Source organism: Lontra canadensis, unplaced genomic scaffold (assembly GCF_010015895.1).
Source record: "Lontra canadensis isolate GAN:19392208 unplaced genomic scaffold, GSC_riverotter_1.0 scaffold11, whole genome shotgun sequence".
NCBI classification, from domain to species: Eukaryota; Metazoa; Chordata; class Mammalia; order Carnivora; family Mustelidae; genus Lontra; species Lontra canadensis.
In genome coordinates, this window is record NW_022631005.1 from 18,958,362 (window position 1) to 18,972,491 (window position 14,130).

The following is a 14,130-nucleotide window of genomic DNA, read 5'->3' on the forward strand; positions in this document are numbered from 1 at the left end:
CTATATGATTCTTTAGCTTCCTTTTAACTTTAAAATACTGACTTTATAATTAGGTTCCTGCCTAGTTTTATTATTACAATTTTCCCTGACTCACTGCTTCAGTTTTGTAAGGCTACCTGTGGGCCAGTGAGGGTTATTGACATGTGTGTTTACTTAGATATTTATAGAAGGATTTTTGTAAGGTGAAATTTTAAGGACTTCCTTTTTCTCTTTTACCTATTAGTCCCACATGTGTTTCGCCTATACTGTTTTTCCTTTGGGTATTAATGTGGGTCTGAAACTAGTATATTTTGGTTTAAGTTAGGATTATAAGGTAAGTTCCAGGGGGATGTCACACATTTTTTTTTTTAATCTTGGTAATTATAAGTATAATGAAGACTTAAGGCCTCTGGCTTTACTTGGAATTTAATGATCAGTATCTTTCCCTAAAGCATGATGCCTAAGAAAAGTGTTTTCTTTTAAGTTCTGTGAAAATTATCAATTGAAGTGGTAGAACTGTTTGAATGTTTAAATGACCAAATACAAAACTATGAAGCATATTAGAAAACACAACTAATAAAAAAGTCACTTTCTATAAAATTAAATTGCTCAAGAAACTTCTAATGGAGTTGCCTTTTCATCTACTATGAAAGAGATTGAGTAATTTAGTGTTAATGCAATAAGTTCTAAAATGTTTTATTTTTGTACATTATAACTTACTTCATGGGAATAAAAGGAATATTCAAGAATAGCTGTATTATTTTGTGTTCAGAAGTTAAAGCAATTTTTGCTCTGTTCTCTTTTGGTAAGGAGGCAGAATTGGTTGGTAAAAGGGCATTAATGGAAATTACTTTCTCTCCCCCCATTCACAATGAGGATGCATATTTTATATTCTTTCATGAGATGGTTAGTCAGGTGCAGCCACAATAGGAGATAGAGGAGAGGCTCAGGAAAACAAAGCTGATGATACTCACAGGTCTGAGAGATAGAAAGCGCAGCACAACAGACAAGGTCACGTAGGAAACACAACAGAGTGGTGGTCAGGATTTCAAAGACAGGAGTGAGGGAAAGCATTAACTAAGAGTCCTTTTTGGCATTCTGGAAGAAAGGTAAAACAGGGTAGGATAAATACTTTAGAATTGGCTAGATGAATAATTCAATTGGATTTTAAATGACAGGGGTAATAGTTGCCTGGAATCTGGCCTGGGGATGACTTTAAAGCAGAGGAATATTGCCTCCTGGGTGGCAGATCAGACAGAGGAAGTATTGGCCCTGGATTGGTTAGTTCTTTGATTGTTTGTTTCATTTTCTTTTATTGGAGTATAGTTAATGCACAGTGTTACATTAATTTCAGGTGTACAACATAGTGATTGGGCAACTCTATATATTACCCTATGTCCACCACAAGTAGAGCTATCATCTGTCAACATACAACTCCATTACATTGTCATAGATTGTATTCCCTATTTTGTCCCTTTCATCCCTGTAACTTATTCATTCCATAACTGGAATCTTGTATCTCTCACTGCCCCTCACCGATTTTGCCCATCCCCTACCCACCTTCCCTTTGGCAACCATCAGTTTGTTCTCTGTATTTATGGGTCTATTTCTGCTTTTGTTTGCTTCCTTCTTTGTTCTTTTGTTTGTGTTTTTTTTAGATTTCACATAAAAGTGAAATCATGTGACATCTGGTTTTTCTGACTTCTATCACTTAGTATAGTATCCTCTAGGTCCATTCATATTGCGATGGTAAGATCACATTCTTTTCTATGACTAATATCCATGTGTGTGTGTGTGCGCATTTCATCTTTTTTATCCATTCATCTAGTGATAAACACTTGAGTTGCTCCCATATCTTTGCTATTATAAATAACGCTGCAATAAACAAAGGGGTACATATATCTTTTGAATTAGTATTTTTGTCTTCTTTGGATAGATACCAAAGTAGAATTACTGCATCATGTTGTAATTCTATTTTTAATTTTTTGAAAACCTCCATAGTGTTCTCTTAAAGATTTACTTATTTATTTGAGAGAGGGACCAAGAGAGTGTGAGCAAGGCAAGAGGCAGAGGGAGAGAGAGAGAATCTCAAGCAGACTCCCTTTTGAGAGCAGAGCCCAAGGCGGGGCTCAGTCTCTCACTACCTTGGGATCATGACCTGTGCAGAAATCGAGTCAGACACTCAAACAACAGATCCACCCAGGTACCCTTCCATATTGTTTTTTGTAGTGGTGGCACCAGTTTGCATTCCCACCAACAGTACCTGAGGGTTCCCTTTTTTTCACATTCTCTCCAACACTTGATATTTCTTGTCTTTTTGATTCCAGAAATTTTGACAGGTATGAGGAGATATTTTATTGTGGTTTTGATTTGTATTTCTCTGGTGCTTAGTGAGATTGAGCATCTTTTCATGTGTCTGCTAGCCATCTATATGTCTTCTTGGGAAAAATGCCTATTCAGGTCCCCAAACATTTTTTAATCCAATTATTTGGGGTTTCTTTGGTGTTGAATTGTAAAAGTTCTTTTCATATTTTGAATACAAACCCCTTTTCAGATATATCATTTTTGAATATCTTCTCTTATTTATTAAGTTGCTATTTTATTTTGTTGATGGTTTTCTTTGCTATGTAATATCTTTTTATTTTGGGTAGTCCTGGTAGTTTCATTTTGCTTTTGATTCTTTTGCCTGAGGAAACAAATCTAGAAAAATATTGCTAAGGCTAGTATCAAAGAAATTACTGACTTTGTTTTCTCTTAGGAGTTTTATGGTTTCCAGTCTTACGTTTAGGTCTTCAAGCCATCTTGAATTTATTTTTTTGTAAGATATAAGAAAATGGTTCAGTTTAATTATTTTGCATGTAGCTGTCCTATTTTCCCAGAGAGAGAGAGAGAGAGAGAGAGAAAGAAAGAATTGAAAGAATTGGCTTGCATAATAATTGTGGAAGATGGTAAGTTAAAAATATATAGGGTAGTCTTATGGGTTGTAGACCCAGAAAAGTTGATTTTGTACCTCAAGTCTGAAGACAGTTTAGAAACTCAATTCCCTCTTCCTCAAGGGACTTTAGTCTCTTTTATCTTAAAGTTTTCATCTGACTGGTTGGGACTAACTGACATTATGGAGGGCAATCTGGTTTACTCCAAGTGTATGGATTCAAATGTTAATATCACCTAAAAAAATACTTTCACATCAATATCCAGACTTATGTTTAACCAGATCTCTGTAAACCTTGGCCTAGCCAAATTAACTCATAGAATTAACTATCTCACATGGTTAGCTGAATGAAATGCTTCAAGATGTTGTAGTATAAATCAATAAATAATTTTCATAAGAGCAATAGTCTGGAACCCAAAAATGATTATTACTTGTAGTCACATTTGCACAATAATTTGTTTGCTCATCTGCCTACATTTATTAAAGATTACCAACTTATGACTTCTATGACTTTTCTTGGGAGATAGTTCACTCTATGAACTATATGAATTGCTCACATTTCTGCATGTCTTAGAGTGAGACAATTATTGCCTTTTAGTATGAAATATTCTTTCAAAGATGTTTGTATAGAAAAGAGCCTTGGGAGAAGAGATAGTTTACACTTACAGTGGTAAAGGGAAGCCTTGTTTATTGCCCTTTATAAAAAGCTTTGGGTTTCTTATTTTTTGTAATACAACTCACTGATTGTGAATACATCTATAACATCCTGACCCAGTCATCCCCAGGGGACTTTACAAAGTCCCGTGCTTTCATTCTGCTGATGACCATCCTGCTTGCTATGCCATGAGTCATAAAGTCCTTTATATTTGACCTAAAAGTCTTGTGTCTTCCACTATCATCCATGAAACAGTAACGGGCTAAGTTGTTAGCTTGAAAGTAGGATAAAAACTCAATTCTAATTCTTGAAACCTTCCATTTCATTATGAATTCAGATTACTTTATTGGTAACTATAATGCTTACTGTGATACTGACTTTATTCTTACCTGTGCTCATCACTCCATCAAAGAAGAAATATGTGAATGTGATAGACAATCTGTATCACCCTAGTCCCAAATTGAAACTGATAATACAATTTTGACGATAAAAGGAAGCTACTATGTTTTAATATATTCCATTCATCTGAAAATAAAATCCTATCTGCATGTCACACATCTCTTTGAATACAATAGCAAAGTATTTTGTTCTTGTTGAGAATAGCTAGTGTATTTACCCTCTTGGACCTATTAATTGATCTGAGAAAGGACCTGGAATGAAAATGAGGATGAGAACATCAGTCTCAGTTGGCCATGGGGGACAGATAATACAGAAGACTTCAGACTGGCCAAAGATTCCTATAACCTCAGGAGATAGGAAATTCAGCAGGCAAACTTAACTGCCACACTGTTAATTAAATCAACTTCATTCACTCCTGTCAGACACATATAAGCTGTGATGCCTCAGGCCACATTGAAATACACAAAGAGGATTTGGATTAATTGAACTACAGGAATATGAGCCAGGAGAATTGTCCAAGTCCTGACTCTGAATTGTCCAAGTGCTTACTTTGCAGCAAGGTAAATCATCTCAGGCCCCAAGCATGTCCGCATGGCATACTGCCCCTCCAGCTATTGAAGGCATGTGATCATCCTCTGCACTCCTGGAAACTCTCTTGTAATACTTCATTCTAACTCCAAAGAAAACGATGTTCACATTAGGGATAGAAAATCCTTAAGGATATGTGGGAAAATATAGGCCTTGTGTTTTTATAATGCCAATTGTCATGTATAATTTGCAATTAATTCCTCATTATGTTAATCAGATTCTCTTGTAAAGGATCAAGACTTATGGATTACTCTGGAGATCCAGTCTATGCACCATAATAAAACTAAAGCTACTACTCACATCCTTTGCTAAAAAAAAAAAAAAAAAAAAAATTGGACCCATTTTTAAAAGTAAATGATTTTATTTTAAGTATTTAAAACTTTAATCTTCTGTTTCATTAAATGTATAATGATACAAATCAGACCTGTAATGATGTTTTAGAAGTATATCTTTCTCTACTCTTTTTAAAATGCTTATTTTATCTGGTCCTAGATATTAAATTAATTTAAATAGCTTTTCTAATTACTTATTTATTTTTAATCCACATAATTATTCTCATTAATTTACATAAATTCTATTATCTCTTATTCATCCTCCTTTCCTAATTGGTAAATATCACTTATAACAAATTGCTATCTTAAAGAATTTTTCACTTAAGTGAAAAATCTAGCTTTTTTTTTTTTTTTATAAACATGTAATATATTTTTATCCCGAGGGGTACAGGTCTGTGAATTGCCAGGTTTACACACTTCACAGCACTCACCATAGCACATGCCCTCCCCAATGTCCATAACCCCACCCCCCTTCTCCCAACCCCCCTCCCCCCAGCAACCCTCAGTTTGTTTTGTGAGATAAGAGTCACTTATGGTTTGTCTCCCTCCCAATCCCATCTTGTTTCATTTATTCTTCTCCTACCCTCTTAACCCCCCACATTGCATCTCCACTTCCTCATATCAGGAAGATCATATGATAGTTGTCTTTCTCCGATTGACTTATTGCACTAAGCATGATACCCTCTAGCTCCATCCATGTCGTCGCAAATGGCAAGATTTCATTTCTTTTGATGGCTGCATAGTATTCCATTGTGTATATATACCACATCTTCTTTATCCATTCATTTGTTGATGAACATCTAGATTCTTTCCATAGTTTGGCTACTGTAGACATTGCTGCTATAAACATTTGGGTGCACGTGCCCCTTCGGATCACTACGTTTGTATCTTTAGGGTAAATACCCAGTAGTGCAATTGCTGGGTCACAGGGTAGTTCTATTTTCAACATTTTGAGGAACCTCCATGCTGTTTTCATCCTCCTACACTGTTGGTGGGAATGCAAGCTGGTGCAACCACTCTGGAAAAATCTAGCTTTTGATGATATATGTGTGTGTGTATTTTAGCATACTACTCATTTATTATGCCCATTTATAAAAGTTATTCTTAAAATACCAGAATGGAATATACAAAGGAAAAATAATGAAAAGTTTGATAATTTGAGCCAAAACAATATGTTAATGTTAAATTTTCAACAGAGTTCATTAAAAAGTCTGTTTTTTGTTTTGTTTTGTTGTTTTTTTTTGAACACTGAAAAAAAATTTAAAATAAAAGTCTGTTTTTAATCTGAAGTATATAGATAAATGTCTCAATTCTGACTTAGAGTGGAACATGTAAATATATTAATTAAAAAATTACAAGAAGGGCACCTGGGTGGCTCAGGGGGTTAAGCCTCTGCCTTTGGCTCAGGTCATGATCTCAGGGTCCTGGGATTGAGCCCTGCATCGGGCTCCTCGCTCAGTGCGGAGCTTGCTTCCTCCTCTCTCTCTGCATGCCTCTCTACCTACTTGTGATCTCTCCCTCTCTGTCAAATAAATAAATAAAATCTTTAAAAAATTACAAGAAAACATTATCTACTGCAATTTTTTTCTTTCTCTTTTCTTCCTTTTGTTTTGAAGGAGTACAAACATGTTAAGAGTCCTTTCCTACTGATAAATGAAAATGAGTATAATATGTTAAACTTAAGGGCAATTTTGCCAGATTAAAAAAAAAACACATTTATAATCTTTGTTTGCTATTAGTTATATACTATTACTAATAATATAGTAGTGAATGTTGATTTTGGAATGTAAAATACTTGAACTCTACTCAAAGATATCAAAGCAAACTACTCTAGCAAGTTTTACCAACTTTATCAAATACCTTTCTTATATTTGAAGTCATGTGTTTTCTCAAGCTGGGAATCCATATCTCTGTAATCATCTGTGCTTGTTTGAAATTTGAGTGACATCAATTTTCATATGTCCTGATCACCTGGTTGAAGGATTTGGTCATGGAGTCCCTAATAGTCTACCGCACACAGGCTCCAACCAAACTTTCTTCAATTAGAAAAAATCAAATATGCATAACACCAATGTTCTATGTCTTAGTGTTCCATCAATCATAGGCTCATTAAAGGCAGGTAGCATATGGTACAAAGTCAAAATACTTTTCTTATCAATGTATAGTTGTTGAAAAGGGATTCTCTAATTGTTCAGTCTTTGTCCTACCAGAGAAGAAATCCCTCCATACCTTGTTAAAGATAGCCTAGAAAGATTCCCAATTTGCACATAGATTATTTTATGAGTTTCTTTATTTTTGAATTGTGTTCAAGCTTATTCTTCCCACAGTGGAAAACAAATAAACAACACACACACACACACACACATAGAGCTAAAAAATACTAGGCTAGGGGTGTCTGGGTGGCTCAGTCTGTTAAGTGTCTAAGTCTTGATTTTGGCTCAGGTCATAATCTCAGGTTTGTGAGACTGGCCTCCACTTGGGGCTCAGTGTTAAGCAGGAGTCTACATGAGATTCTCTGTCTTCTTTGCCCTCTGCCCACCCCTATGTGTGCTCTCTTTCTCTCTCTCAAATAAATAAATCTTTAAAAAGAACCACTAAGCTAATTGTTTCATTGCTATCTTAATAGACTATATAGGTCGCAAAAGGGAAAATTATAATGGTAATGATATTAGTGGTAATAATACTAATAATATTTATGTAACATTTATCATATGCCAACCATTATTTTAAGTATTTTACGTATATTCATTCCTTTAATCCTAAAACAATCCTGTGAGTTAATCACTATCATCACACCCATTTTAAAGATTAGGAAATTGAAGAAAGAAAGGTTAAGTAATTCACTCAGAGATATGGTGAGTGACAGAGGCTAGGCCTTGTAATTTCAGAACTAGTGATCCTAATCACTCCTTTATGCCGTTCAAGCATTTCATTTTCCAAAGAAAAATCAAACGATATAATTAGGGACAGAATCCTCCCGATTTTGGAATTCAATTCCATTTCACTCTTACTGACTCTACATATACTATTTCTAGGTAAAGTTGGCCACTGGTCAAAATTCAAGGAAATTTTATTATAAAATCATTTTCAGAGAGAAAAATATGAGGAATATTTCTATCAAGTAACACTCATAAATAAAAGAGCCAGGGCATATGTAGGATTTTTTTAATCCTGATAGATTATTAAAAGCTAACATAGTTTGAGAATTAACAGTATTGATAGCAGTATGCTAAGTGCTTTCCATACAGTAGCTAAGTTACCCCTTGTCATCACCTTGTGGTGTAGGTGCTGTGATCAACTTCACTTAATGAGTGGAGAAATTAAAGATCAAAATGACTGAGTTGCTTACCCAAGTGTCAGAAGCAAAATTTCAATCCACATAGTATTGCAAATAAGAAGAGTCAAGTTAGATGTTAAAAGGGAAAGTTATAAAAATAAGAGGGCTGTTGAAGAGGGCTGTTGAAGAGGCTGTTGGAGTAGATTTCAAATGTAATACAATTTTTGAAAACCGATAAAAAAGATAAAAATCAGCCACAGACTATTAATAAATATAAAGGAAAAAGAATAAACAGCTATTATTTTTCCATTATGCCAGAGCAGGAAAGTGCTCAGTAAAATTAAGTGTCAATAAAGTAAAGACAAAATTAAACTTTTTTTCTAAGCATAGACACAATTAACCTGTGAAAATGACTCATACTGGATGGTAATGAAGCAGATAGCTTAGTGAAATTGAGAACATATCTGATTCACTATAATGAGATTTTCAGTCAGATCAAATCGCACATTGTATTAGCTATCCTGAGTCAGGGCACATGCTGATGAGCAGAAAGGGTCATCAAAGAAATTTTATTTTTCTCCAAGGCCAGGAAGGTCATGATTAAAAAATAGAATTATAGTAAATATTTATTACATGTACATATGAGGGAGTGTCAGGGAGATGTGCCCGTAGCATGTCAATCAGCTTTGTCCAGTAAGCTCCCATTCTCTACCTCATCCTGGGAAGGAAAGAGACAAAGGCTTCCTTGGTTTTGAGAGAAGAGAAGGAGTTCACAGTAATTTCTTAAGCAATAGAGAAATGGAAATACCTTTATGATGCTGTGGACAGTTTGGAAGGTTGTTCTCAAATGGCGAAAAGTGAGGGTAGGTCTCAACCCAGGAACAGCACAGTTTTAAAGATCTCTGTACTGGGGATCATCTGACTTGGATTTTTGTTCCAATTCTACCACTTCTTGTGTGATAATAAATGATAACCCTTCACTTTAAAGTGTTGGCATTTTCCTTTCTGTGGAGGGTTTGAATTAGTTGAACTCCTATAAGGTTATATATTTATAACATTCCTTTGAATTACTACTGCCTGTATTTTACAGAGGTCTGAATAGTGTCCTTTTAAAAATAAGATTTTATTTAGAATAATAGAATATAGAGTATCTCTGAGTAGAGATAGAATAAATAAATTTAGTAGAATAAAATAATAGAACATAGAGAATGATTTCAGTGTTTCTTTGGGATTCACTGTTCATGCAGTTCCATAATGAAAACCTGTTCAGGGCTTTCAAAGGTGTACTTCTGCTAGACCTGTTCATCTCTTAGCAAGAGAGCATTCCTATTATTTTGATTACTCAGATTACATATTGTAAATTTCGAAATGCTTACTTTTTGAGTATAGTACTTGTTCATACTACCCGATTTTTTTTTTAAATAGTCTGTATCACTCTATTTATGTTCTGAGAACTTTCTCCCTTTGCTGTGTCATCCCTTATATTTTCCTGTTTTCCTGCCAATCACTGTTTCATTTAAAATGTGTCAAGATAGGGCCTGTCATTCATAAAATGGCATTCAAAATAAAACAAAAAAATATGCCATGGAATGACACTTTCCAAAATCACACTATAAAGAATCTATGAATCAGAATTCATCCCTTTTTGAATTAAACATTTTCTTAACTAGAACATAACAGTGGGCACTATTGTAAAATGTGTTGCTCTCTTGTTTTTTTTTTTTTTTTCTTTTTACAGATCTGGATAACGTGGAAGGCATTGCTGTGGACTGGATTGGAAATAACCTTTACTGGACAAATGATGGCCATAGGAAGACCATTAATGTGGCCAGGCTGGAAAAAGCTTCTCAGAGTCGGAAGACTCTTTTAGAAGGAGAAATGTCCCATCCCAGAGGGATTGTGGTGGATCCTGTTAATGGGTATGTGATAGTTGATCAGTTTGATATGAGGAAAATATTGTTTTAATATATTTAGTAGTAACAGGTTTGATTTAAATTCACACATGAATGACCTGAATTGGAAAAGTTACTCATTTAATGATTTTCTCTTGTAGAAAATGTGCTAAATAAATGTGTCAAAATACATTTAACTGAAATAAATGGATTATTTGTGTAAAGGATATATTTACTTGATTTACTCAGACAAGGACCATAATTCTCCATTTTAGACTGTCTGACACTAAGATAAATAATCAATTGAGAGAATCAATCAATTTAATTTTTAAAGGGTGTTAAAATTTAATGTATTCAGAAAATAGAAAAGGGTTTTTTTTGGGGGGGGGTACACTTACTGTGGGGCAGGCATTTTGTTAAATGGGCTCACTATCTGCTGTAATCCTTACAATAATCTTTTGAACTAGTTGCTATTCTCATCTTTGCCTTACAAAGAATAAGTTGATAACTGATTTACAGAAGACCATTAAATTATTAAGTGACCAAATAGATATTTAAACCATCAGTCTGTCTACAAGAATTTACTGAGTCACTATACTCCACTACTTTTTACTAGTCAAGGTTAGAAATCACATAATTCTAGACATAACCACAGTTTTCTTATAGCGAAATCATTCTGTACTATGTGCTACTTGTTTTAGGATGGAATAGTTTGTGAAATTCTCAGGAATATATTTTCCTTTGATTTTTTATTCAGAGATATTACCTGAATACAAATAATACCGTATATCTAGAAATACTGAAGAATGTGAACATTCCTAACAGAATGTCAGAAGTAAATGAATTAATTACATATTCTAAGTGTACAATTGTTATATGTGATGTTTATCCCTCCCATCTCTTACATCACACTGTTTCAAAATAACAAAATAAATATTCTGTATTCCTTACTACACACATAGAAAAATACTCAATTGCAGAGGAAAACTGTGGCTCCCTAATAAACTGAGATCACCAGATAGTAGTTCCTAGAATTGTTTGTGTTGAGAATAGCTCCAAACAAATACAATTAAGGTACTTCTTCCTAGGCTGACATTTAAGCAGTGGATGATACCACTGTATGTGTTTTTATAAGACATAATTATAAAGCAATTCCAGTGATTTTATGTGTGGATTCTATAATTATCTGTCCTATTCCTGAACTTTTAAACCAACTCATCTATTTGACCTTTAAATCAAGGCAATCTTAATTTTAAGAGCAACTATTTATTACACACTGTCTATATCTACTTGAAGCAAGATATCTTAAAACAGCATCTTCCCTATGACCCTGCAATTGCACTACTGGGTATTTACCCCAAAGATGCAGATGTAGTGAAAAGAAGGGCCATCTGTACCCCAATGTTTATAGCAGCAATGGCCACAGTCGCCAAACTGTGGAAAGAACCAAGATGCCCTTCAATGGAAGAATGAATAAGGAAGATGTGGTCCATATACACTATGGAGTATTATGCTTCCATCAGAAAGGATGAATACCCAACTTTTGTAGCAACATGGATGGGACTGGAAGAGATTATGCTGAGTGAAATAAGTCAAGCAGAGAGTCAATTATCATATGGTTTCACTTATTTGTGGAGCATAACAAATAGCATGGAGGACAAGGAGAGTTAGAGAGGAGAAGGGAGTTGGGGGAAATTGGAAAGGGAGGTGAACCATGAGAGACTATGGACTCTGAAATACAAACTGAGGGTTTTGAAGGGGCGGGGGTGGGAGGTTGGGGGAACCAGGTGGTAGGTATTAGAGAGGGCACGGGTTTCATGGAGCACTGGGTGTGGTGCAAAAACAAGGAATACTGTTATGCTGAAAATAAAATAAATAAATAAAATTAAATTAAAAAAAACAGCATCTTCCTACTCAGTATTCTGTTAGAGAAATATTTTGTTATAGAGTTAAAGAGTATTTGTGGTGCTCACACAGATAACGCAAATATGGAGGTCATAGAATCATGTGATTTAGAAAGGAATTTAGAGGCCACTAGTCCCATCTCTCTATTCAAATTCAAGAATCCCCTTCAACAGTTTCCTAATAGGCAGATATACAACTTGGATTTGAAAACCTATAACATCTACATAGTTTATAGTATTTGGGGGCAATTCCAGTTGACTTTTTTTTTTCTTTTTATTAAGGGAATATCTGCATCTCTGTAATATCTGCTAGCTGACCCTATATTTGCCTCTGGTGTTACAAAGAATGACTTTTATACCTTTTGCATTAGACATCTTCTATTTTATATTGTGCACCAACCTGAAAAACACATATGTGTGTATGTATGTATATAATGCATATATATTTGCATATACATACATTTTTCCCCCCTAGCAATATACTATTCCTAGAATTTTGCACTAGGTATATAGTTAACAAAACAGGCATAGCATTAAACCTTGTGAAGCATCTTCTGCTATCTGCAAGGTGGGGGATAGGCAAATAGAGCAAGAAATAAGTACCAAACAAGCATCTAATGTAATTTCTACAAACCAGAATGCAGGAAGAGAACAAACAGGATGACATAATGGAGACTAACAGGTAGAACAATTTCAGTAGGTTTGCAGAAAGGACTCTATAAGGAGGCATATTTTAAATCAAGACTTCACTATCTATAGGAAATGAATCATCAATGGACAGTGAGGAAAAGAGTATTTCAGATCAGAAAATGGTACATTTGAAGATCTTAAGTTGGGTAAAAGCTTGACTATCAGAGGAATTGAGATGAGGACAGCGGAGCTGAACTATTGATAGCAAGGGAAGAAGTGATAAAGATGTGTTTGGAAAGAAAGCAGGATCTTGTCTGCCTGAATGAGAGCTTTGTGCTTTGTCTTCAGTGCAAGTGTGGAATAGGGAAGTGAGAATTAAATATATATTTAAAAAAATCTAATCTGACTGTTCTATGGAGAATGGATTGGAAAATAACAGTAGAATTGTGTGAATTTAATTGTCCAAATAATTGTTTGACCATAATATAATTTTTAAAAAAGAAGACAAAACTTTACCTTGGAAAGTCCACTTAAAATAGGCACAATATAACTTCACAGAACATTAAAAATGAGAAACTTGATTTATTTACATTTTTTCCTATGATAATACCTATTTGTAACTCTACACAAGAGGAAAGAATTACAGGGTTTTCCTACTATAATAGCCAATTTAAAAAAATTACTTATTTCAGAGCTAAGCTTTTTCCAAAGTTTCATAAACAATGACAGAATCAGTAAAGAATTTGTTCATTTACTTCTTCATTAAAATATATTCTTGATTAACTACCATATAGAGCAATAGAAATCAGTAAGACAGTAATTGCCCTCAAGGAGTTTATAACCTGGTGTGCTTGGTGTACACACATGTGCACACACAAATCACATATTAAATAAAGTAGAATGAAATAATGCTCTTCAAAAAATCATTGAGGTTTTCAATTCAGAATTGAGCTTCAGAGAATGAATAGGATTTCTCATGAGTAGATTTGGCCTTAGGGGCTTAGGATGTACAGTCATAAGGTTAGTCACTGTACTCTGACAGGACATTTTCAGTATGTGTTTAGAGGCAGGAATGTTAATGGCAGTTTTGAGATGAGATGAGTTCACTAAGGTTAGGGCAGAGGGCATGTGAAGGAACATAGTAGGAGATAAAACTAGAAATATGCAGAAATCTTCAATGTTGGGGTTAAAAGATGGAATTTTTTTTTCTTCTGACAGCAGAGTAATTGGAAGGTTTTGAGAATAAAAGTCACATTTTTCAATTCATGATTTAGGAAGACAAGTAATAGAAATATGATGGTTGTATGGGAACAACCTGTTAGAAGTTCCCTTTGAAACGGGATAAAAGACAGAGTACAGCATTTGTAATAGAAATAGCAAAGTGGGGATTGGGTAAAGAGACACTGAAAGAATGGAATTTTCAGGCCTCAACAGTTGTAGAAATGGGGATAAAGCTGGAGGAAGAATTGGTCATGATGGCACTGTTTCTCAAACTGAGAGCTACAGATGAATTCCCACCTCTCCAGTAATTTCACACTTCAC

General features: G+C 34.5%; 1 protein-coding gene across 1 annotated transcript in view; it reads left to right on the forward strand.

The window, feature by feature from the left end:
• Positions 1-14,130, forward strand: part of LRP1B (LDL receptor related protein 1B) — a 1,927,222-nt gene that overhangs the window by 1,132,341 nt on the left and 780,751 nt on the right. Inside the window, exon 12 of the mRNA XM_032856138.1 lies at positions 9,901-10,081. Within this exon, the coding sequence (XP_032712029.1) occupies positions 9,901-10,081 (181 nt within the window). The remainder of the gene's footprint in view (positions 1-9,900; positions 10,082-14,130) is intronic.